This window comes from Muntiacus reevesi, chromosome 2 (genome assembly GCF_963930625.1).
Source record: "Muntiacus reevesi chromosome 2, mMunRee1.1, whole genome shotgun sequence".
Taxonomy (NCBI): Eukaryota; Metazoa; Chordata; class Mammalia; order Artiodactyla; family Cervidae; genus Muntiacus; species Muntiacus reevesi.
In genome coordinates, this window is record NC_089250.1 from 212,748,425 (window position 1) to 212,772,468 (window position 24,044).

The window sequence follows — 24,044 nt, forward strand, 5'->3', positions numbered from 1 at the left end:
GCCAGGACCGGGAGGAGCGCGGGCCGGGCAAGGACGACAGGAGAGCCAGGTGCAGTCCCTAAAACAGGCTCTTTAATAACATTATGTCTTCATTGAAGAGCTTCGCTTTTCCCACCCAGCGCCGGGCGGGGCGGGGGGCCGGCAGGGTCCGGCTTTGGACGCCCGTGGTCGGAGTGGGGCGGGTCCGGGGGCCCGAGGGCCTTGGTGCCGGCGAGCCCGCCTAGTAGAAGGAGTACTGGTTCTCCACGGCCCGCGTGTGGCCCCGGGCGCCCTCGCCCGGCCCGGCCTCGGGGGGCTCTTCGGCGCCCCCGCCCGCCGCCTCCAGAAGGCGCTCCGCGCTGTTGCTGCGGCTGCGGGCGCTCAGGGGGCCCTCGGCGGCAGGGCGGGGGGCGCCGGGCACCGACGCGGCCGAAGACGACGAGGCGGACGAGGACGAGGCACCGCCAGCCTCCGAGGGCGAGGCGGGCGGGCAGGCGGCCGCGGCGAGGCTGGAGAAGTAGTGCTGGCCGGCCGGCTCGCTCCAGCAGGCGGGCGGTGGGGGCGCGGCGCTGGGCGAGGGCCCCGGGTCTGCAACGGGAGACCGCGGGCGTCAGGGCCGAGCCCGGGTCCTTCCTCCTTCCACGCTACCCCACCAGCGTGCAGGCAGGGGCCAGCGCCCCAGGAATGGGTGACCTAGCATCACAAAGGGAGGCCCAGACCCCAGATCCCGCGCTGCTAGTTCCAGCCCACCTCCTAGAGAAAGTCCTGGGTATAGGCGGCTGTGGCTCAGACGATAAAGAAATTCGCCTGCAAATGCAGGAGACCCGGGTTCGATCCCCGGTAGGGAAGATCCCCTGGAGGAGGGCATGGCAACCCCACTCCAGTATTCTCGCCTGGAGTATCCCATGGACAGAGGAGCCTGGCGGGCTTCAGTCCACGGGGTCACAAAGAGTCGGACACGACTGACACTTTCCATTTTTCGTAGGTGTGGCGGACACACCAACGCGGAACCCGCGTGCCCAGCACTTTCACTCACCTCTCCCAGGCTGCCTTCCTTACCAGCTCGGCGCTCAGCCCCACCCGTGCGGGATCTAAGGGACTCCACTCACTTCCGGAATGCCCGCGGGCGCCCCCTTCTGCCCGCCAGGAATTTACTCCGGACACGGATCCGCGGGGGATGTCTCTTTCCCGCCCATCCGGCTGGTCCAGGTGGCTTACAACAGGTACCAGACCTGGCTGGTGCTCTTCCCGCGGGGGCTAGCAGGGTGACGCCTCCCCTACTGCCCACCCGTCTGTCTGCCTGGGCCGGGTTAGGGGCGTCTTACCAGGCGGGGGGCCCTGGGCCCGCACATAGCTGCGGAGGGTGATGTCGGCAGAGCCCCCGGACTCCAGCGGGATGGGGTGGGTGTGGAAGTGGCGGAGCATGTCGAGCACAGACTGGAACCACAGGTGCTGCACGTGGCACTGCCCGTGGCCATTCAAGGACAGGCGTAGGTGCTGTGGGCAGAGATGGGCGTGGTCAGTGGGGGGGAGGGAGGGGTGTCTTGGGTCCGCCCCCTGCTTGGCAAGAGCCTCTGAAGGTCAGGGGGAGGGCCAGGTCTCAGAGGCCATATGCGGCCTCAGAGCGAGGGCCTCTCACCCGGGAGCCCCATCTCGGGAGGAGGAGGGTCACGCCGGTGGCGGGGATGGGCATGAGGGCCATGGGGCCGAGCGGGGGCTGGAGGGGGGATGCATTCGTCCCTATACAGGGAGCACCTGCATCAGGGCCTTCACGCACCCGCTTCATCCCTAGTCTCCAGAGGCCCTAGAAGGCAGAGATGCCGTGTTTTGTTTGTATTAATTGCTCAGTCATGTCCTACTCTTTGTGACCCCATGGACTGCAGCCGGGAGGCTCCTCTGCCCACGGGATTCTCCAGGCAAAATGCTCGAGTGAGGTAGCCACTCCCTTCTCCAGAGGATCTTCCTGACCCACCGATGGAACCTGGGTCTCCTGCATTGCAGGTGGATTCTTTACTGTCTGAGCCATCAGGGAAGCCCAGAGATTCCGTGTTAGAGATGGGGAAACCGAGGCACAGGGCGGGCGGGACTTACCCACAGCCACTGGCATTGAGCTAAGAAGAGAACTCATGTTGGGGTGACTCTTCCAGCCCAGCTAGGGGTCTGCTGGCCTTCCCTGCCCAGCTAAGGTCCAGAAGGCTGGAAGCAACCCCAGGCTGATCTGGGGGGAGCGTGGCCACAGGTGCCACTCATCCAAGCTGGGGGGGGGCGGGGTGGGGAGTGGGAGGAGCCCGGGGAACTGGGCCCACCTGGGCCAGGCACCGCAGGGAGAGAGAGGGGCCCCAGGCGTGTGCTCTTGAGTGGTGGCTGAGCCACAGGGCTCTGTCTTCAGCCGGTTTTTGCTCTGTATGTATCCCACATGGAGAAGAGTGGCTGTCCCTGGGGTGTATGTGGCAAGAAGCGGGGTGATAGGAGGGTTTCAGGGTATGCCTGTGATGGGGAGCTGGCCTGGGCACCTACGAACAGGAGAGAGAAGCCCTGGCGGGGAGGGAAGTGTTCCATGGTGGGGCCGGCGCTGCCCAGGGAGCCGGGGCGGGGTGGGTGGGGTGCGGTCTGACCCGTGCAGCCCAGGCTTGGGACACTGGCCCAGTGCAGGCCTGGAGCAGGAGTCCTGGGTGCCCCCTCCTCTGGCGGGGACTGACGGGAACTGTGTCCTGGGAGGAGCCAAGGCTGGGTCTGTTTCCTTATCGGAAACTTGAGAAGAGGGGGGTTGAGGTTCCTGCCCACTCTAACCATCCCCGCCCCCCAACAATCACTGGACTTTCTGTCGTTTTTTGCCTTTGCGCCTCAGGCATTATTAGCACACAGTGCCCTTCCTCCAGAGCCCGCCATCTGGGCTTGGCCCTGCCCTGTCTGAACCACCCTTTCACTAGTCTTCACCTCGAGGATTCCCCATCCATCGCGTGTCTCAGGTCAAGCTCCTTTCCTACTCTGGCTGGTGGGGTCAGGAGCCTCGAGGTGCCCTCTGCCCCCCAAAGCCCTCTTGCCCAACTCCTCCTGCCTGGTTCTCTGAGGTCCACTGTGTGGTTCTCTGCCACACCCCGTGGCCTGGTCTGACCACAGGCCTGGCCTGGGTTGGCGCCCAGGAGGGGCTGGTGAGCTGTGCTGAGCAGAGAAGAGGGGCTGTGTGGGGTGGGAGGGGTGCTGGTTGGCCCCAGCCACTCAGGTGGCTCCAGGAGGAGACCCTCAGAAGCCCCAGTGCTATGTGATCCCCAATGCACAGGGTCAAAGTCAGACCCTCAGAAGGGCCCAGCCTCCTGTGGGTTCAGCCACAGGCAGGACCCCATCGGCTGGTGGAGAAGCCACAGCTGGGGCAGCCTGCAGCCCCAGGAGGGAGGCGGGTGACCGGAAGCACAGCCAGGAGCAGGCCTGGCCCGTGGGAAGCCATGCCGCCCCCACCCCCAAGGAGCCTACTGCCCGGCATGGGTGCAGCCTCAGGGCCAACCCAGGGCCCCCCACCGACCCCGGGCTGGAGGCTTCCCCTGTGTGCGCCCCCCAGCCCCACTTCCCCAACTTGCCTTGGCCTTGCCCTGGAAGTTGAAGGTCAGCACATACTCCCCGGGCCGGGTCTCACTCTGGCGGATCACAAAGAGGCCGTGGTTCCGGGGCCCGCCCGCCAGCACCAGCTGAGCCGCCTTGACCCGCGACAGCGTCCCGTGGAACCAGGGGTAGTCGGAGAGCTCCAGCTCGGCCTCGGCCTGGGCCTCCGACTCCGCTGCCTCCTCGGCTGCAGAGGAGGGGACAGAGTGAGGGGTGTGGGGATGGAGGGGCCGCAAGAAGGAGAACACCGATGGGTCATCTTGATCAGCTTGTTGGGTTTTTGCAGGTAAGATGCTCTTAGAATATCTGAGAACGAGGCATGGAGCTGACCCGGCCCACTAAATGTATCAGGTAAACTGAGGCACAGAGAGGAGAAAATGATAGCCTGAGAGGGTAGGCTTAAACTGACAAGTCTGGTTTAGCAAATAGCTTAATGATAAGAATGTATCAAATAAGGGAATGGGAGCCTCTTGTCTCATTAATAGCAAGGAGCCAATGGTTTCTGTTCTCATTCAAGAGATATTAAACGTCCTTGCACCTCATGAACCAGTAACGAAAGTCCTCGATAGCCCCAGCTGGTGCAGACTTTAGGCTATCTGCTTGTATGTATAACATCAGAAGATGCTTATTTCACAATCACTGAGCAGTTTGCTCTGGAAAAAATTGGTAGGGTTGCTTAATTTCCTGGGGTCACTCTCTTAAGTCAGCAACAAACTTGGGAACAAATCAAGTGTCTTTGTCCCCATCCCCCTGGTTCTGACACTTAGAACCCCTTTCCGTGAGAGTTTTCTACTTAAACCGGGGCCCATGGGAGGAGTCAGGCTCCTGCAAATGCCGGGCCTGCAAATGCCAAAGCTACCGAGTTGCCCTGCAAAGGACCCAGGGGGATGAAAAGGTCACAGCTTCGGAGGCTCAGGAAGGACTTGGGAGGGGCCCGTGGGCTGGGCGGGGCCCCAGGAGGGGGGCAGGAAGGGCAGGGCCCCATTGCACCTGTGGTGTTGCTGCCGCTGCCGCCCGGGGACTCCAGGGTCTCCAGGAAGGTCTCCAGCGGGACGTGGACCAGGGATTCTCCGACAGCCTCTCGAGCGCGGCTGTGTGGGGCTGTCACCACGGCTGCCGTTGTCTCTGGGGGCCGGGGCAGGTCCACTGCTGGGGAAGCGGGAGGTGAGAAACGTGTGTGTCTGTCAGGCCACCTTGGAGCAACCGCCGCCTCCAGCCCTGCCCTCCACTGCTCCAGCCGGCTCTGTGCCCACCTACCCTCCGTCAGGAGCTCACAGCTGCAGGAGGCCACGCGGCTGGCCAGACAGCCTCCCCGGGCACAGGAGGGCTCCGCGTCTTCCTCGCTGTCCCTGTGAGGCAAGAAAGCCCAACCGTGTCCGGCCGCGGGACTCTTGACTCCGACCGCGGTCTGCTCACAGAGCCAGGCAGAGGCTGACTGTCCCGCGGCCAGCTTCTGCTCTGTCTGGCTCGCCTGGGTCCCTCTGCCTCCCTGTCCCCGCGATCACACCCTCGGCTTGCTCAGTGGCCACCACGTGAGTGACCGGGCGATATGGACAGGTCTCCAAGTGGGCGCAGCCATCCCCTAACCCTCAAGAGAGGCTGTCCTCCTCTGAGGATCCCACCGAGGACCTCCTCTGGGGGCGGTACATGGGTGGGCGGGGCCTGTGCCGGCCCCGCCCCCTCCCCAGGCCTTTGTCTCCCCATCTGTGTCGGCTCTAAAACACCCGCAAAGTGAGGTTCACCTTCACGGGGGCGAGGCAAAGAGTGTGCAGAGCAGATGGCTGGGAGGGTGGCAGGGGAGGGATTAGAACCACTTCGGGGATGGGGGGGCGGCGCCTGGGAGGCGCTCCGGACTTTAATTGTGCTTCCTTAAATGAAGCTGTTAATTAGAAAGCAGCAGCCCCTCCCCCCGGGGCTTGGCTCACCCCATTAGCCAGGGGAGCCGCTGCCAACTGCTCAGCCGGCCGCCCTGCCCGCCCCTCCTACTCCTGGCCTGGGGAACCTCTCCCGGATGGCGCAGCCGGCCTCCCTGCTGTCCTTCTGCCCCCCAGTTTATTACTAGCCATGGCTCCCCGCTGCCCAGACCTACCCGCTTTCCCGGCTCTCTCTCGCTGAAGGCCCGGTCTCATTAGCTCGTAAGTCCAGCCACCCGAGGGCGATGACATTCCCCGCGAGTCCCAGGCCTTCGCGCTCCTCCACTGCCCTCCTCCGCCCCCAGCCCCCTCTGCCTGGCTCAGGCCCCCCTTTCTTTAAGCCTCAGAGAAAGGGCCCCTCTACCACTACAGCTTCTCTGAACCCCAGGATTGGATTAGGGGGCCTCCCCTTTGGTCCTCCATCCCTGGCCCTTTGGGCTCACCGCGTCACTACCCATCTATCATTGATCTCCTCATGGTTTCAGCCTCCCCTGGGAGTGAGAACAAGATGATTCAACTGCCCTCCAGGCCCCTGGTCCCTGAACCTAGAGCCTGCTGGGACTGGAGGTTGGAGAGGGAGGGTCCCGGCCAGCACCCACCTGGATTGCACTGCTGTGAGAAGGACCCATTTCTCAAGCTCAGCTCCTGCCCTCACCAGGAAGCTGCTCCCGGTGAAGGCTCCACCCAGGGCGCAGCCCCGCTAGGCCCCTCCACCCCGTCTGCCCATCCCAGAGGTCTCACCCGGGGTCTGCGCAGCCCTGGATGTCAGCCACCCACGAGTGCTTCTGGAGGGAGTCGATGGTCTCCAGGATGTACTCTGCTCCATTCTCCACCTGGGGAGGGGGGCGTCGAGAGTCCAGAGGCTCATCCCGCCCCTCCCCCAGGGGGAGATCCCTGGTCCGAGCAGCTGGGAAGACAGTGGGGTCCCCAGTGGAGGGCAGCCCACACGGGCAGCAGCCCCTCCCCCGCTGGGGATCACGGGGATGACAGGTCATCCTCGGGCCCCATGGATACAGCCCCCCCACCCCCAGGAGGCCGGGCTGGCTGGGTAAAGGCTGGGGTCGGGGTGGGAGAAGGGCCTCACAATCCTCAGTCTGTGGGGGGCCAGCAGGCCCAGCCCTGAGTGGTGGGCTCACCAGCCTTTGCACCTGGAACTCTGCCTCTGCGGCCACGCCCCAGGGATAAGCAGCCTCCGGAAGGGAAGCAGGAGAAAGCCCGACCCAGTGGGTGATCAGGCACACACACTGTCTGATGAACTCTTTCCAACAGCCCCGGGAGAGAGAGGCAACACTTTCCCCATTGTACAGATGGGAAGACTGAGGTTCAGAGAGGTCCGCTCAGTCACACAAGCGCTCAGTGGTGGCATTGGGACCCAAACCCAGGTCTCTAATGCTAAGGCCTGGCCTCTGAGTTTCTTGTTTAGTAAAGAGCAGTGGGATTCCCATCCCATCAGAGCTTGGAACTGACTTCCACCCTGCTCTGAACTGATGGGGAAACTGAGGCCCAGAGTGGGCCCGGCAGGTGGTTGCCGTGGCCCTGGGACTCCTGAGCCTACTCAGAGACACAGAGGCCACCCGGCTGTCAGGAGCAAGGCTCTGACCTATCTCAGCCAGCAGATGAGAGAGCCAGGCAGGGAGGGGCCGTGTCCTCAGCCCCCAGACTGGGTGACTCAGGGTCTGGGGTTGGCAAATGTTTGTTAAATGAATAAAGGAGTTCATGATTAAACAAACAGGGTCGAGTAAAAACATAAACCCAACTGGGCCACTGGAGAGGAGGCGGGGCGGCTGGGGGGGGGGGGCGCCCCTCCATGCAGCTTCGGGTGGGTGGAACCAGGCCTCCTTGGGGAATTGGCCTCACAAACACCCTCTGATTCTCCAAAGAGGCTCGGGGCCACAGCCCTGGCAGCCCAGAGCCGTGTCCTCAGCAACCCAAGCAGGCCACCCTGGCGATGCGGGGCCTGGGAAAAGGACGGGCAGGCCCCGAACTCACTGGGGAGCCTCCCTGGCCACCCTCAGGGCCTTTGTGCCATTGGTGGGGCTGGGCGGGTTCCCACACTCCAGGACTGGTGACAGGGGCATTTGCATAACCGCTGCAGGCTGGCTACCAGTTCCTGCCTGTGGGGTGGATGCGGCACGGGGCTAAAGTGGGGGAAGGGGGGAGGGAGGAAGTGAAACTCAGGTCCTTCCCCCGGCCCAGGAGGAAATAGGAATGGGGACCCACTTGGTGGACGACACCTGGGCCACTTGGCTCTGGAGCTTGGGCCAGGATTCACGTCCTAGCTGTGTGCTTGACATCTGTGGAGGGTCCTGGGACCCCCACCCCCCAATCTGGGGCTCCCTGCCCCCACCCTGCTGCTGGCCCTTCACCCTCACCCGCACGAGGGGTCTTTGGGACCAGGGATGGGGCTCACCTTCAGCACGAACGTGTTGTCCTTCTCTGGCATCTCCAGGGGCATGGTGGTACGGACCTCGATGATGGCCGACAGAGGGATGCTGACTTTGGGCCTGGAGGCCTGACGAAGGGGTGGTGAGACAGTGGCCCCAGGGCCTCCTGAAGTCCTCTCTCCCCTCCCCTACTCCCAGAGGTCAGAGCTGCCCCCAGCTGAGGATGCCAGGCAGCCCTGGGGTGGAGGTGTCCCAATCCCCATTTCACAGATGGGTAAGTGGAGGGTGTTCCTGGGAAATGGAGGGACCTCCCCACATAGTCACAGACAGAGCTGGGACGGACATGGGTCTCCCACCTCCGAGCTCTGAGGGGGGCAAGCTCTGTCCCGGTCACCCTTCCGCCCAGCACACCCACCAGATCTGTGGTTTTTACATTTTTCACCTTGACCTATAGTAAGAAATACATCTGACATGGTGACCCAGTACACACACCTAGGTAAAAATATTTCTGAGACACACATTTCACCGGATAATATTTACTCTGACTGTGTGTGATGGAGTGTGACATTTTCTATTCTATTCTAGTTCATTAAAAAAAAAAAAAAGGTTCGTCTCCTCCTTCAGATTAGATTTACCACAGTACAGGGTTGGAGACCCTGACACAGACTGGGATTCCTGGAATCGGGCAGGGCTGTGTCTCCAGGTGGAAGAAAAGAGGCCAGTGTGGGATTTGACCAAGGTGAGCTGGCAGGACTCCCCAGGAGGGCCGCTCTGTGCTTGCCCCCTGTCTCCTGGCCCTGGCCCTGAGGCCCCCGGGCTGGCCTGAAACAGATTCCTGGCAGAGCTTGAGCTCTGGGACAGGGACTTCTCTTAGGAGGAAAGGGAAGGGCCCCACGTTGGGTGGGCAGGCGGGTGGGGGTTCCTGGCAGTGCTGGCTGCCGTCCAGCGGGCGTCGGGCTGGGCTCGGGGTGGTGACTGCGGGCTCGCTGACCACAGCAGGCCCTTGTGCCAGCCGGCCGGGCGGGGCCCGCGGTCCTGGAGCGGGTGGAACAGACAGGTCCACAGAGAAAAGTCGGACTGGGCTCCCGCTGGCCAGAGGCGCTGAATCCTCCGACTGGCCTTGGAGGCCCGTCTGCCTTTCCCTTTGCTCCGGCTCACTGTTCCCACTTGCGTGGATGGAACTATCAGCCTGTTTCATGCCCCAAGTGAAAGTGTTAACTGCTCAGTCGTGTCTGACTCTTTGCAACCCCAAGGACTGTGGCCCGCCAGGCTCCTCCATCCATGGGACCTCCCAGGCAGGAATACTAGAGTTGGTTGCTATTTCCTTCTCCACTGATGACCCCAGGCCTTGGCTTAGGCAGCCTGAGTCTCCAGCAATGCCTGTCCTGGGACCCTGTCCACCGGTCAACACTTCTGCAGCCTAGGCTTCTCCTCCTTGGGGTCCCCAGAGCATCCTGCACCAACTCCATTGAGGTCGACCCTCCAGCCCAGCAAATACCAGCTTCCTGGTGGTTCCCCGATGGCAGGGGACCAGCAGCATTGCTTCCTGGGGCCAGGCCTAGGGCTATGAGGGGACCTGGGCTCCAGGAGACTTTTCTTGCAGGGCGGGCGAGGGGGCTGGGGGGTCTGACACACGGGGCCGTATGAAAGGGCACTCTGAGGGTCCCGGAAACAGTCCCTGAGCCTGCAGACCCCAAGCCCCCATCTTCTCCAAGGGTGCAGCTAGGCCTCCAGGGGCGAGAGAAGGAAGAGCTCTGGACCGTGGGTAGGTGAACAGGACTCAAAGGCGGGAGGAGTGTCAGCCAGGGCTTCCTGTGGGGCGCATACATCCTAGACCAAACTCATCTGGGAAACAGGATCTCCCCCTTCTCACGAAGTCGCTCCTGAATTTGCAAATATTTGCATGAAAAACGGAGGGTCTGAGGCCAGATCAGGGGTTGGGAACCCACTGGCCTTTCTCAGAGGTTGGGAAGGTGATCTCTCAGAGGTTGGGAATGTGGTCCCCCAGGAACCCCGCCCTCTGCCAGCGGTGAGCAGTGGGCTCAGGAGGGGCTCACACAGGGGGCACCAGCTGTTGCATCCCCTCCCTCGAGGGCAGCTATTTTCAGCCGGGCAGCTGAGGCTGCCACTCAGGGTGCAGAGGCGCTCAGGCCCTGCCCTGTGGGTGACCCTGGGCAAGTCCCATCCCGCCTCCCACCCTCACTGGGCCTCGGTCTCCCTGTCTGATGAGCGGTGGCATTGGGCTTAGTGGTCTGTGATTCTCTTAGGGACCTAAAGGTGGGGCCTGGGCAGGCAGAAAGCCCTTGGGAAGTCTGGGGGGTCCTGGGACTTGGAGAGAAAGCGCTTCAGAGAGTAGTGTGTGTATCGCTTCTCAGCCTTTTGGCTAAGATCAAGTGCAGAGAGTAGTGTGTCCCCCTAGGAAATCACCTCTCCTATGGCTCATGGGCCCCAGACCTTGGGGAGCCCACCCCATCCACCTCCTGGGGAGAGAGGCAAGGAGAAGGATCGGGAGTCCAGGCAGACAGGGGGGTGGGGAAGGAGGCGAGGCTCAGGGTGACTAAAGGCACTAGAGACAGGGTGGGCCCAGAGGTGGGTGAGGGCCCTGCGCGTTTTCGGGGCTGCCGCACCAGCACACGCTCCCGCCTCCGAGCTCCCAGGCCACCAGGGTGATGGGTATAATTAGCTCAGCTCTGCCACCCACCAGCTCTGTGACTCCGGGCCGGCCACGCCCCCTCCCGGAGTTTCCCTTTTTCTCTTCTGTGACCTGGGGACCATCGATGCCCACTTGCTGGGGTCCTGGGAGGATGACGGCTCTCAGAAAGCGGGCACTATTGTTAGTTACTCCCCCCTTCCAAGCGAGGCAGGTTTGCCCCCTCTTCCCCCTGCCCCGCCCACCCCAGGTGACCCCAAACTGCCCCTAGAGCTTTGACGGTGACCGCCAGGAGGCCGGGAGGGCGTGGTGCGCTCAGGTGAGCAGCATGCTGCTAAGGGCGAGAAACTTAGCTTCTGAAACCTGGGCCAGAGGGAGCCACCCGGGCCGGGGCTGGGCTGGAGCCTGGCAGCCAGGCAGATGTCTGCTGAGCCAGACTGCAGACCTCGGGCAGGCCCCCCAAGTGTGCCAATGTCGGTCCTTGCCTGCCTCTCTGGGGAGGCTCCAGCCACCCAGGGGTTCCAGGTGAGGAAGACACGAGTCCAGGCAGCCAGACTCTCCAGTACCCCAAGAACAGCACCCAGAACCCCTTCTGTAGCCAGAGGGCCCTTCTGACCCCTCGCAGGCTTGAGGGATGCTTGAAGGATGACTTGTGGGGTGTGGGGCCGGCACCCCAGGCTCCTGACCTGGAATACTCCATTTTGCCGACCAGCTAAAACAGAGGGGTGCTGGAAGCCTGGTCCTCCACGATCCCCGCTCCCAGGGCAAAGGGGGTGGGCAACTCACCTTGGGCGGCACGAAGAACTCCAGGCGGAAGCGCTCGCCCGCCACCGCCCTGCGCAGGAGCAGGCGACACTTCTGCCACTGGGCGGCGCCCCCGGGGCCCGAGGCCGCGTCGTCGGCCACCATGAAGCGCAGCGCGCCCTCGCGCTGGATGTCCACCAGCTCCACCTTGGCCGCCAGTGTCCGCGACAGCCGCAGGCGCCGCATCCACTTGTCGCGCACCTCGGCCGGGGGCTCGGCGGCGCGCGGGGCGGCGTCGGGTTCGGGGGAGGCGCGCCGGTGCCACATGTCGCGCACGCCGTCCACCACGCACAGGCTCATGTTGCGCAGCGAGAAGCCCTTGCGGACGCGGGCCTTGGCCGCTGCGGTCGCCGACACGTCCTCCGAGCTCCGCGAGTGGCCGTAGGGCGCGGACTTGAGCACCGGGGGCCCCGCGGGCCCGGGCTCCATGGCGTCCGGGGGCTCGGCCGCCCCTCGCGGTGGCGCCGGCCCTGCCACCAGCACGCGGCGCACCTCCTCACTGAACACGTCCAGGAAGTTGGCGGCGAAGTGGCGGGAGAAGGAGGCGCCGGCGTCGGGCGTGTCGTAGGCCGGGTTGTCCCGCAGGAAGCGGCAGAACTTGTGCGCGAAGTCCACGGCGGCCGCCTGCGCGTGCAGCTCGCAGAACTGCCGCCAGTCCGGGACCGGCACCGGGACCGGGACCGGGGCGGCACCATTCATGGCTCCCGTCCCATCGCAGCCCCCGGAGGCTGTGGGCGAGAGGAACCGGTGAGTTAACTTCCGACCCCTGGGGGGCGCCCACCCGCTGCCGCTTCCCCGGGACTGTGTGCAGCCGCCTTTCCCGGCAGCACCAGTGTCTAAGGACCACCAGGGAGGTGGGACATGTGTCTGCAGGAGGGGGGGACCCCGCCCCCTCCATTCTCTCTCTCTCCAAACAGCAGTCTCAGGGAACCCCAAGGTCATTCCTGGGTCTGGCGCAGGAGGCCGGGATGACAGGTGCTTTCAAGTGGGGCCCCTATTGAGCCTCCAGCGACCCTCTTCTGAGGCTCCCTAAAGTTCGGAGGGCAGGAAAGTCATGCACAGTCCTCTTGGCGCTACCCTTGAAATTTGCCAAGAACACCACTCCTCCTCCACTCACTGCCATCCAGGCTGCTGTCCAGGGACCCAAGCGACCCCTTCTCCACCAGCAGTACTTTAGCAGCCTCTTCACTGCCCTCCCTCTGTGCCTCCCCCCACCCCCCGGAAATTGATCTTATCACCCATAGCCTGTTCCCCACCCAGAAACCCACTCATCATTTCTAAAACGGAAGACAGATCAGGCCCTCCCTGCTCAGAACCCTGCAATGGCACCTGCTCCATCAGAGAAAAAGCCACTGGCCCCCCACACCTCCCATGACCTGCCTCCATCTGACTCCCTGTGTTTATCTCCCACAACTCTACCTGTTGCCCACTCTGCTCAGGTCCCACCCGGGCCCCACCTCAGGGCCTCTGCACTTGCGATTTTCTCTTGAACGTGCCTGGAATGTCCTTTCCCTCACACTGCCTCATGTCCTCCAGGTTTCTGCTCAAATACCATCTTGCCTGATAGCTTTTCTTGACCATCACTCTATTTAGAACAAAAGGTCTCAGGACTTCCTTGGTGGTCCAGTGGATAAGACCTCATACTCCCTCTGCAGGAGGTGTGGGCTGGATCCCTAGTCAGGGAACTAGGATCCTGTGTGCTTACTTTTCTACAGTGTGTATCTCCATCTCATGCTGTTTATACATTTGCTTGGTTGTGTTGTCTCCCAGGCACCCCACCCCATCCCGCCCTGCACCACACCCTCCCCTGAAAATGCCACCTCCACGAGGCAGCAGTCTTGACATCTTCTAAGTGGCTGTGTCCCCAGTGTTGGGCATGTGGCAGGCACTCAGTCAACACTGAATGAATGAATGAACGGATGAGTGTGTTCAACACACCAGGCAAGTCACAGCTGTCACTGCCCAAGCCCTCACATGGGGCCAGAGAACACACAGCTTGTTAGTGACAAGTCTGGGATTCTCATGCTGACTCAGAGACTTCGAGGGTCATCTCCCAGTGTGGATCCAATATGACTAGCTTTTCACACTGGCCTGGAAGGTGCTGCCTCTTCATACTTCTTACCATTATGGTGGACTGACTGCCTTCTCTAATTGTTCGTGTGTGTGTGTGTGTGTGTGTGTGTGTGTGTGTGTGTGTGTGTGTGTGTGTGTGTGTGTGTGTGTGTGTGTGTGTGTGTGTGTGTGTGTGTGTGTGTGTGTGTGTGTGTGTGTGTGTGTGTGCGCGCGCGTGCTCAGTTGTGTCTGCCTCTTATGACCCCATGGACTGTAGCCACCTCTGTCCATTGGATCTCCCAGGCCAGAATACTGGAGTGGGTAACCATTCCCTCCTCTAGGGGATCTTCCCAACCCAGGGATCAAACTTGGGTCTCCTGCATTGCAGGCAGATTCTTTACCATCTGAGCCACCAGGGAAGCCCTGTTTCCTCCTGAACCCCATCCAAATCGGACCTTCTTGAAGAGGCCCGAATCCAGGAATCCCAGCTTCCGCCTCCTGTCCCCAGGCCCCTCCACCCGTCCTCACTTGGGATGGCCAGACTGCATGGTGTCTAGTCATCAGAGGGCCCTGCCTCCTCATCCCTGAGTGGCACCCCTCCTGGGGGCACAGGCCATTCATTCTGTTTGTGCATCTCCCCCCTGCAAGAGGCCAGGGTGAAAATCACTGGAGAAAAAGTGGGGCGATGTGGACCTGCCCTGCCATGGGGAGCCCCTGTCTGGGGGGGCCGGTGGGTGCAAGGGGAACTGAGACGGGGGGTTGTGCCCTCACCTGCCTTCCCAGGATTCCCACGATTCCTGGCCCGGCCCTTCCCTCGCAGCTCCTGGGAGCACCATCTCATCTGTCCTCTGGGATCCAAGCTGTGTAATTAAACGCCAGGTAAAAATAGCTCCCCTACTTCTGTGAGATCATCCTCGGGGCCTCTGGGCCATGGGGCACCAGGGGATTCCCTCTCACCTGGGGGGCAACCTCGGCCTTCGACCTGCACTCCGTAACCACAGCACAGCCCCAGGGAGGCAACAGGCCACGTGAGGAGGTCACTGAGCCCGGAGGACAGTTTTCCAAACCAGTGGGTCGCCTCAGAGACTCCCAGCCCAGCATTCAGGGGGAGAGGAGCAGGGAGTTAGGAAGGCTTCCTGCCAGCAAAGAGGACCAAGAGTGACCTCCCTGCAGGCATGAGCAGTAACCTGGAGGGAGGCTTTTCAGGACATAGGGGAGGGGCTGGGGGAGAAGGCGGGCTGAGGCACCCGTGAGCTTGGTTCACGCTGGGCCTTTCCCCTGCCCTGCCCTTCCTCCCTTCTCATCTGGCTAATACCCACTGAGCCCTCAAGAATGAATGCGGGGGCCACTTCCTCCAGGAAGCCTTCCCTGACCTCCCCCTGCCTCCCCAGCCCAGGCTGAGCTCCCACAGTCCCCTCCTGTGTGTCCCGCTAGCGAGGTATAAGGGTAGAGTGTCCCAGGCGTCTGTGTCCACCCATCTCCCATCTACCACAGGCACTCCTCAGGGGCAGAAGGCAGGCCTGAGTCATATACCAGACGTGAGGGTGGGGCAGGAACGAGCCTGCCACCATCGCTGGGGCCTCGCCTGACCTGGGGTGAGGGGGCCTTTCTGGGGGTGGAATGGGGACACAGGGCCCTGAGGCTGAGCGTGGGAAGCCCGGCCCTGGGCTCTGAGGCCATCCAGTGACCCAGCAAGGTAGCGCTCCCAACAGGTGCATCGATATTCCCTATTCCACTGTGACCACCAAGAGGGTCAGACCAGGTGAGAGGACAGCCTGGGAGGGGCTCGCCCCTTAGCGGGCAGCAGGTGAGGATGCCCCCCACCTGCTCACAGGGCAGCTGGGGGCGGGGAGGAAGCCGGTCCCACAGCCTCGAGCTCAGGCATCGATCCCGTGCCCCGGGTCTTCCGGCTGGCCCAGAGTCCTCTTAGCAAGGAGACGGGTGAAGGCGAGGACAGGAGCTGCAGGAGAGGCTCTCGAGATGGGGAGGGGGCCCAGCTGGGCCTCACTGGAGGCAGGGGCAGGACTCAGAGAGGAGTCTGCCAAGAACAGGGGGCGACGGCCATGCCCTGGGCAGAGGCTGGCCTGGGAAGCGCCGACGCTGGCCTGCCTTGCCCTCCCCTCTTCCCCGCCCCAACCACTTGCTGGCGGCTCAGGAGCCCATGGGCCCGATGCCCGGACCAGCAACCCTCGATGTCCCCTGGGTCCAGCCGGGGCTACGCAGAAGTGACAGGGGTGGTACAGCCAGGGGTAAAAGCCACGGGCAGCGGGCCAGCAGGGAGCCCCGGCGCTAGTTACAGGCATGGTTCCCTGTGAAAGGAAGGCTGCAAGCCACACGGAAGAGGGCTCAGCACCAGCAGGGACACTGGAGCGCTGTCCCCAACTGCCCGGGGGCCCAGAACTGGCAGAGACACAGTGCCGTGACTTTGCTCAACTGGGCTCCAGGCCTGACGTCTTTGCTCTCTGGGTGAGGGTTGCTGACCTCACCTCCAACTTCTGGGCCTGTTTCCTCACTTTAAGAGTGAGGATGAGGGACTTCCCTGGCACCATAGTGGTTAAGAATCTGCCTTCCAATGCAGGGGACACAGGTTCGATCCCTGGTCAGGGAACTAAGATCCCATATGCTGCTGGGTTTCCCCTATGGCTCAGAGGTAAAGAATCCACCAGCACTGCGGGCTCGACCCCTGGGTCGGGAAGATCCCCTGGAGGAGGGCATGGCAACCCACTCCAGTGTTCTTGCCTGGAGAATCCCATAGACAGAGGAGCCTGGCGGGCTGCAGTCCACAGGGTCGCAGAGAGTCGGACGTGACTGAGCCACTGAACGTGCATGCATGCTACGGGGCAACTAAGCCCACGTGCCATGAGAGAGCCCCATGTGCCACAACTAAGACCTGACGCAATCAAATAAACATTAAAAACAAATGAGGCTGAGGGACTACCCTTCGCTGGAAGGACAGCGTAGGAGGTGGTCTCTGCAGTGCTCCGAGCCATGTGTCCCTGTGGGCAGGGCTGGGGCTCCCCTCACCTCTGGGTGGAGCCAGGAGGTAGTCTCCAGGGACCAGCCAGGGTGACTCCCGATCAGTCATTCTGGAGGGGACCACAGGCCCAGGGGTGGGAAAAGCAGAGCTGCAGGGGGAGGGGACCCCGGAGGTCCCAGAAGCAGGGTGGGTGCCGTCACCGGCCCCCATGGCGTGGGCTGGCGGGCAAGGTTTTTGAGTCGAACCCAGTGGGCCCAGGTCTCCACCTTCGCCAGCAGCTCCACAGGAATTCCCTCCTCCGTCTTTGCCTGCGTGGCTCTCCAGCCGGCTGGACCTTCTGCCTCACTCGGCTGACTATTCAAAATTCTGCCCCCTCTCCGGGCTGTGTAAAAACCCTCTCCTCTTCCAGGAAGCCTTCCCGGACACTAGCCCTTCCATCCTGAGCTCCCATGGCCCCCGTGGTTCTCGGCCCTCTTGCTTCTGAGAGCAGGGTCCTCCCTTCCCCCTTTTCTGGCCCCAGGGAGCCAGAAGGAACTTGCCCAGTCAGCTTGGGACAGCCATGGGCTGGGCAGTGGGAGATCCGGGCTGTATCTCAGGCCGGGCCGTGTCTCCCGAGCACTTGGCTCCCCGTCCATAAAGTGGGGTGCAGGAGCAGTGGCCTCCAGGGGCCCCTGACTGTCGTGGCCCTTGACCTTGAAGGCCAGGGTCCCACAGTCCCTCCAGGGGTGGGATCGGGGACAGGCAGGAGGTTGTCTCTCGCCTTCACAGGCTTCTCCTGTGAGGACTGGGATGGAGGCCAAGGGAGTCCCGGCCCACCTGGTCTGGGCATCAGGCAGTGGCCCCCCACCCCCCCAAGGGCCCTAGGTGGGCAGACCAACCTCCCCAATCCATCGCCCTGGGGTTTTTCCAGGCCCAGCCAGGCTGTCTGGCTTCTCCTTCTGGAAAAAATGTTTTCTGTTCCCATCATCCTAGGGCTGGAGGGCGATGGGATGGGGCTTCAGGGAGGCAGGGCAGGGTAGGGGTGGGCGGGGAGGGGAAGCCTAATCGTGTCCCTGCCTGGTGCCTTTCCAAGCCGTGGACTCTCCTCACCCCTCTGCCAAGAACCCAGAAGGGAGAATCCCCCAACCCCCACCCCAGTTAGATGCCGGGGAGAGGGGGCGGCTGGCCTTCCGGTGGTAAAAATAGCGCTGACAATTGGAAAAGGGAAAAAAAAAAAGAAAGTCAGCCGTCAGCCCCCAGTGGCACGCAGTTCCGGACCCCTTGGCCAGGTCATTCCTTAAAATATTAATGAGGCGGCCTAGTCACCCCGCTAATGGGCCGGCGACCAATCGATCGGCTGCACGGTGGGCAAGCGGCCTGGAGGGCGGGGAGGCACCAGCAGGGCCCAGGGCCACACTTGCGGGGGAGGGGGGTGTTCCTGGGAGCCCCAGCTGGAGCTGGCCTCCCTACTGCCCGAGACCCCCGAGGAAGGGACAGTGGCCCCGCAGAGCAAAGCAGCCACCCAGCAAGGCTGCCTCCTGGGCGGGGGGCAGGGCCTGAGTGGCATGCACTCCTCTGTGCTCTGTTCTAGGCTGGGCAGTGCCCGCCCCTCCCCCTGCCATGAACCACTCACAATGGGGAAACTGAGGCCTCCTCCTGGGGCCCCTCCAACACAAGAAGAGGAGACAGGGTCTCCCTTGGCTGCTCCCTGCCTTCCAGGAAGCCGGCCCCAACCATGCTCACTGATGTCCTGTCCTCTGGGCATCTCAGGACCTGGCCCGGCCCAGCTGACTGTGCACTTTATCACCACGGCTCCTTCCAGCTGCCTTCGTGGCCTCCTGGGAGCGTATCCCCCAGCCCTCTTTCTGCATCCCGTCCCCTGCAGCACAGGCAACCTTTGGGCCCTCAGAAGGTGCCCCGCAGGGCAGGCTCTGAACCAAGGCCGCCTGCGAGAGGGAGGTGCGGCTGGAAGTCCCAGACCTTCCCCACCCAGGATACGTGTGCTGACCTGCAACCTTGGCAGGAGGCAGAAGTGGGAGTGACTTCTGGTCTTGATGCTCTTGACTGGGTGGGGACTTTGCTGCAGAGTGGGTGTGGGGGGAGGGTGCTCTGATTAGTGACAGGCAGGGACAGGTGCGGATGAAGAGCCCTCTTAATACCGTGCGCCGGTATGTGTGTGTGAGGGGGAGTGGGGAGCAGCTCGGGACTCAGGTGGCCTGGCTTTTCCAAGCATCAGTTTCCATAGCTGTAACGTGGGACCGGTCTTGCTCGCCCATGCAGACCTGCCTGCTCCTGGTCCAAGGCCGGTCAGAGGAGCATTTCGGGGAGGTGGCTGTTAAAAGCCCTGCGGCATCACACCTGCCACACAGCTCCCAGCCTTTGCCACTGTGGGACCGGGGAAGCCCTTCCGCTGAGCCCCCAGGATGTACCGATGCACCTGACCTTGACAAGCGCTGCTGGCTCTGAGACCTGCAGACCTCCAGTCCTAGGGAGCCCCCAGAGCTGCAGCCGACAGCTGCTCGCATCACAGGGGCCCCGTGGCCGGGGCATCTCCCCTCCTCCACATCTGACTGTTTGACACATGGGACAGCGGAATGGTTAAAAGCCTGAGATCTGGAGCCAGACCAGCTGGGTTTGAATCCCAGCTCCTCCACTTCTGCGCTGTGTGACTCAGCCTCTGGGGGACCTCAGTTTCCTCATTCGTCACATCAGCGGCTGAAACAGCACTGACCTCCAAGGGCCGTCATGAGGATTAAATAAGCAATTTGTTTAAAAATCAAAGCTCCTCTGCTTCTACTTCCTAAATGTCTTGTGTTCATCCCCTCTTTTCCTCCCACTCCTCTGGGCAGAGGACTCCTCCCGAACCTCCTTGTTTTTCGAGATCGCCACCCCACGCCCCAGTCCCTGACTAATCCAGGCTCCACAGGGGGGCCAAGGTCATCTTCCTGGATGTAGGATCAGGACCCACATCCAGCGGGGCTATGCCCCTGCCCTCACATCCTCCTCCCTGCCAGGAAGGGAGGATTCTCCCTTCACACAAATGAGGAAGTGAGGTTCTGGGAAGGGAGGTGACTGGTCCCCCATTCCCGGATGTACCCTGGACTCCCGTGTGGGTCGGGAGCCACGCTGGCAGGTCCAGGGCCACAGATGGGTGAGAGGAGCCGTGTGCAGCCAGGTTCGGGTCTGTCCCCTTCTACGGCACATGCTGCTCCCAACAGGGCCCTGCCCCTGGGGAACCCTCACTCTGAGGGCACGGTAGGGGGACCCAGGCCCCGCCCTGGAAAAGGAGGTGGCCATCTGACTCCTGGAGGAGGCGGCAGGGGAAGTCAGGGCTGGGCCCTGCAGGAAGCCAGTGTCAGAGGAGCAGGGAGTAGGGCCCAGGACAAGAAGCTGTGTCAGGGCCTGGGGGCTTACGAGGGGAGCCTGTCCTCCTTCAGGAGCGCCTGGTGCTGGACAGTTCCTGGACGGGCTCCGGAGATGGAGAGCAGGCTGGGATGGCTCTAGCTGCACACACACCCTGCCCTCCTGGGGGTGTGGAGCAGACGCACCAACCCCTCTCCAGCCTTGACCTGGGCTTCACACGGTCTCTCCTCTCCCAGTGTTAGGGATCTCACCTAGGCCCCGATTCACACCCCACCCAGACCTCCCTGGCCGTGGCCCAGCCCCCGAAAACTGCCGGACACCCTCTTCAACCCCTACCACTCAGCCCACCAGTCTGCCTTCTGCCTTTATCACAACACACACACCGGCAGCTCCTGAGACCTCAGCACCTCCCCTTGGTTGAGTATCCTAGACCTCTGGGTACTGCGAAAGCTTACAGAGCTTCCCCGGGCATCTGGGCAACAGATCTCCCAGCCTGGCTGATCTCCAGGCACCTCAAACTCACCACATCCAAGTTCTAATACATCCTCTTCCTCCAACCCCTGCTTGTCCACTGCTTGGGGTCTCAATACACAGCCCGGCATCTCCTCACCTGCTCCTCTTCCCCAGTAGCTGATGTGTCCCCGAGCCCAAGGAATCTCTTTTGTCTCTGCCCAACGCCCTGTCTTCACCAGACCGTGAGCCCCAGTTGGGTGTTACACCAGCCCCCAGGTGGGCCCTAGACACAGACGGTCGGAAGTTTCTGGAGAATGGAGCCCAAACAGGAGGAGCCCAAAGATGCTGTACTCCCACACATGGCTCTGCCCAAAGCCAGGTGTGGCTGTGACCTCCCCTGGATATTGAAGAGTCACCCTGCCATCCCCTGGGACAGAGCGCAGTCATTAAAACAGACCCACCCAGGTGAGGCAGGGGAAGAGAAACCGCCCCAGTTCCCAAAGTGGCCATCGCCCCTCCAGTCCTACGTGGACAGTGAAGGAGCAGGAAGCGAGGCAGGCCCTAAGATTGGATCTTTGAATGCCATGGGGACAGGAGGCAGGAGGCCCAAGGTCCCTAAACCCCCAGTTTCCTACAACCCAGAATAGATAGGCAGTGCAAGGGGTAGGAACCGGATTCTTGTCAGAGAGGTGGTTTGGAAGCTTGGCTTATTGGTTGAGTGACTTTGGACAAATCATTTCACTTCCTTGAATCTGTTTCCTTCTCTGCAACATGGGGATAATAATAGTACCAAGCCCCAGGGTTGTTGTGAAGATTACATGAGAAACAGCACAGACGCCCTCAGCCAGCATCAGTCAGCTCGAAACCAAACACTCAGCCCTGGGAGTGGGGTGGGAGGGTTCCACCTGGGGGGGGGGGTCCCACCTCCCAGGGAAGTTCACCCTTTGGTGTGTGCTCCCTAGGAGACCCACAAAGCAGGGAGGAGGGGGTTAGAAAAAAATTTTAAACAGGTTTTTTTTTCAGAGTAAGGGTAAGAAGAAAAGCATATGCGTTAACTCTTGATCAGTTAGACCCAGTTATCCCCAGCTGCCTGCCCATCCTCACTCACGCCCTCTAGAGGGGGAGAGGAGGAGAGGGAGGCGGCTAGTGGGAACCTGTCGCCCAAACCCCACAAACACCCTGAACCTCACTTCTGCCCCCCACTGCCAGACGTCCCCCAAAGTTCTTAGAGCGGACAGGTTCTAGGTCACTCCCAGTCAACTGGCCTCCTTGATGGAACGGGGAGGTCAGGATGGAAGAGATCTGTTCAAAGTTGGAGGCAGGGATGGGAGGGTTCATATCATCCTCCCCTCCCAACAGAGGCAACCAAAGCCTCTTAGGGTAAACACCCCTGGCTCCTCCGACCCTCTCAGGGGTGCCCATTCACCCCGTGCTCAGCGACCTGTGTTGGGGGGGCAACTTCTGCTAGTCACCCAGCTAGGAGGGAGGCACCACCATCCCCATTTTACTGGGTAGACGATGGAGGCTCAAAGGGCAGGCAGTGGAGGATTCACTCCAGGTTTGACTCCCAACCCTGAGGCTCTCCCCGGCACCAACTGGCTTATCTTTGTTCCCGGGTCACTCTGTACGCCCCGCGCGGTTCTGGAGGGGTCCCAGTCATTGCCGACCTCTCCCCGCTGAAGACCGCACTTCGTGGGCCGCTGGGGTCCTCGCCTCTGCCCGGTCTCGGCCCGCTGGCTGGCGCGGTGCGGGGCTCCGCGCCGCCCGCAGGTTCATCAATGGCGAGGCCGGAGGGCCTGAATGGAGGGCACGAACCCGCCCCTTCTTAAAGGAGCCGGCCTCTCCCGCACCCGCAGCGATCCTCCCCACACTACCGAGGGCTGCCGGAGAGCTCCCGGGGTGGGCGGGACGGGAACCGAGACCGTGAGAAAGAAGGCCAGGGCCAGATGGAGGGCGTGCCGGCCGGGCGACGCCGATCTGGACAGGGTCCCTCCTGTGGCCCGCACCCTCATTTCAGGTTGACCTTCCCCCCGCCCCCGCAGCCTGGGGAAGAGACCCCCAGCGCTCCGCCCTCCACCCCAAGCCCTGGTCAGAGACCCCCTCCTCCAGGGGGCCCACCGAGCTCGCCCGCCACCGGGCCTCGGCCCTGGGAAGGGGCGGGGGGCGCAGCTGCTCCGGAGGCGACTCGGCCCCTCCCGCCACTCCCGCCCAGCCCGGGCTGGGGCGGGGTAGGGGGGGGGGGTCTAGAAGCCGATCTCCGCCGGGGGCGCATCTTCTCCGTCGCGTTCCCTCCCACCCGCGCACACAAAGACAACACGCGCGGACCGGGGCGCGTGGGGCCGCGCTCCCCGGAGCAGCGGTACGCACACAACACGCTCGCCCTCAGGGACCGACCGGGTTCAGAGTGATGGACTGGGGGGACGAGGGAACTGGGAGGACAAGCAGGCCGTACCTACAGGCGCGCAGCTGCGGCCGAGCGGGCCGGGGCGCCGGCGGAGCGCTGCCCGGACCGCGGTCGGCCTCCCGGGGCCCGGCGGCTCATGGCCCGCGGCGGGTTCAGGCTCCCTCCGGGCGGCAGCTGGCGTTGGCGGCGGCTCCTCCCTCCGTCGTCCACAACCTCGAAGGCTCGTGCGCTCCTCGCTGGCCCGGCGCGGCCCGGGCTCGGCTCTCTTGGCGGCTGAGCTCCGCGCGCTCCGAGCTCAGCCCCGCGCAGCGCGCGCGCCCCCCCGTTCCCGCTCCTACCCTCCGCCCGTGCGGCGCGCGCCCTCCCGGCCCCACCCCCGCCGCGAGCTCCGCCCCCTCCCGCCGCGCCGGCCCCGCCCCCGCCGCGCCCCCCGCCCTCCGCGTAGCCTGTTCGGCGCCCGCAGCTGCTGCTCGCTGCCTCCGGTGGCGGCGGCTGGGCGGCCCAGCCTTGGGGCCCAGAGGGGTTAGGAACTGGCCTGCAGCCGCCCCATTCAGAGCGACAGTCCGCGGCTGCCCTTCCTCGCGGAGCGGGCTCCGGGCCAGGCGCCGAAATTCCCCCCCACTACCCCGCCCCGAGCGGAGGCGTCCCGGGGAGTCCGGGATGGTGTCCCCGGGAGCGCGGCCGGTGGGGGCCGGCTGGGTGGCCTGAGTTAAGTGGAGTGTCTGGGGCGTGGGCGCTCCTCGGGGACGGGCGCCCGGCGGGGACCCGGGACCCTCCGGCGTGGGGACAATGGAAGTCTCGAGAAAGCCCAGATGTCGCAACGGGGGGAAGTCGACGTCTGGTTCTCATAAATCCGGACGGCAAGCACCACGCCCCCTCCCCTCAGCGCTTTTCAGTGCCGGAAATCGCCCAGGGCAACGGGGCAGAGAAAACCTAAGAAAGGTTCCCACCTCCCCATCTTCAGTCATGGGGACACTGACGCCACATGGGGAAGGTCTTCAGAGGTCACACACGGGGCTGGTGGGGGCGGGGCGGAGACACAGCCCTGTCTTCCTCACCCCTAGTTGGTTCTGCAGCCCCCCAAACCTGGGGCGTACGTTACTGCAGATCTCAGTCTGGATTAAAAAAAAAGACCGCTGCTGGCCTTTGCAAAAACTTGTGGACTGACTGCTGGTGAGCTGGGAGCCTCCAGGAGGCTTCCTGGAAGAGCCAGAGGGGCTCCTGCAGGCCTGGAAGGCGCCCAGGAGGAACAGAAGGGCATCAGTGTGAGAAGTGTGGAAGCTGGCTCAGAGATCAGACCTAGGGCTTGCTCCCTGGGGGCGCAGGACTCCTCCCCCGCCTCCCTTATTGCCCCGCACCCCAGGCCCTCAGCCCCCACTGGCAGGAGATCTCCATCTACCGGCCCTTGCTAAGCCTCTGCAGCCCCACGTCTGGCTGTTCTGTGATCTGCTGTGGTCTCCCAGGAGCTGTGGCTGGGAGCTGCCTCCAT

The 24,044-nt window shown here is 63.0% G+C and overlaps 1 protein-coding gene across 4 annotated transcripts; it reads right to left on the bottom strand.

Moving 5' to 3' along the window:
* Positions 1–57: 57 nt before the first annotated feature.
* SH2B2 (SH2B adaptor protein 2) lies at positions 58–22,874 on the bottom strand. 4 transcript variants are annotated; one of them, XM_065920395.1, is made up of 9 exons: positions 22,608–22,874; positions 11,310–12,055; positions 7,900–8,001; positions 6,231–6,322; positions 4,834–4,925; positions 4,567–4,725; positions 3,555–3,763; positions 1,305–1,476; positions 58–567 (listed from the first exon to the last, which is right to left on the bottom strand). In XM_065920395.1, exons 2-9 carry the CDS (start codon positions 12,024–12,026, stop codon positions 221–223), a joined length of 1,890 nt encoding a protein of 629 aa, XP_065776467.1. In that variant the 5' UTR covers positions 12,027–12,055; positions 22,608–22,874; the 3' UTR covers positions 58–220. The 4 variants fall into 4 exon arrangements, with proteins under 4 accessions (XP_065776467.1, XP_065776469.1, XP_065776466.1 ...); XM_065920397.1 differs by having other exon boundaries at positions 4,567–4,722; positions 22,604–22,721; XM_065920394.1 differs by having other exon boundaries at positions 22,604–22,721.
* Positions 22,875–24,044: the final 1,170 nt, after the last annotated feature.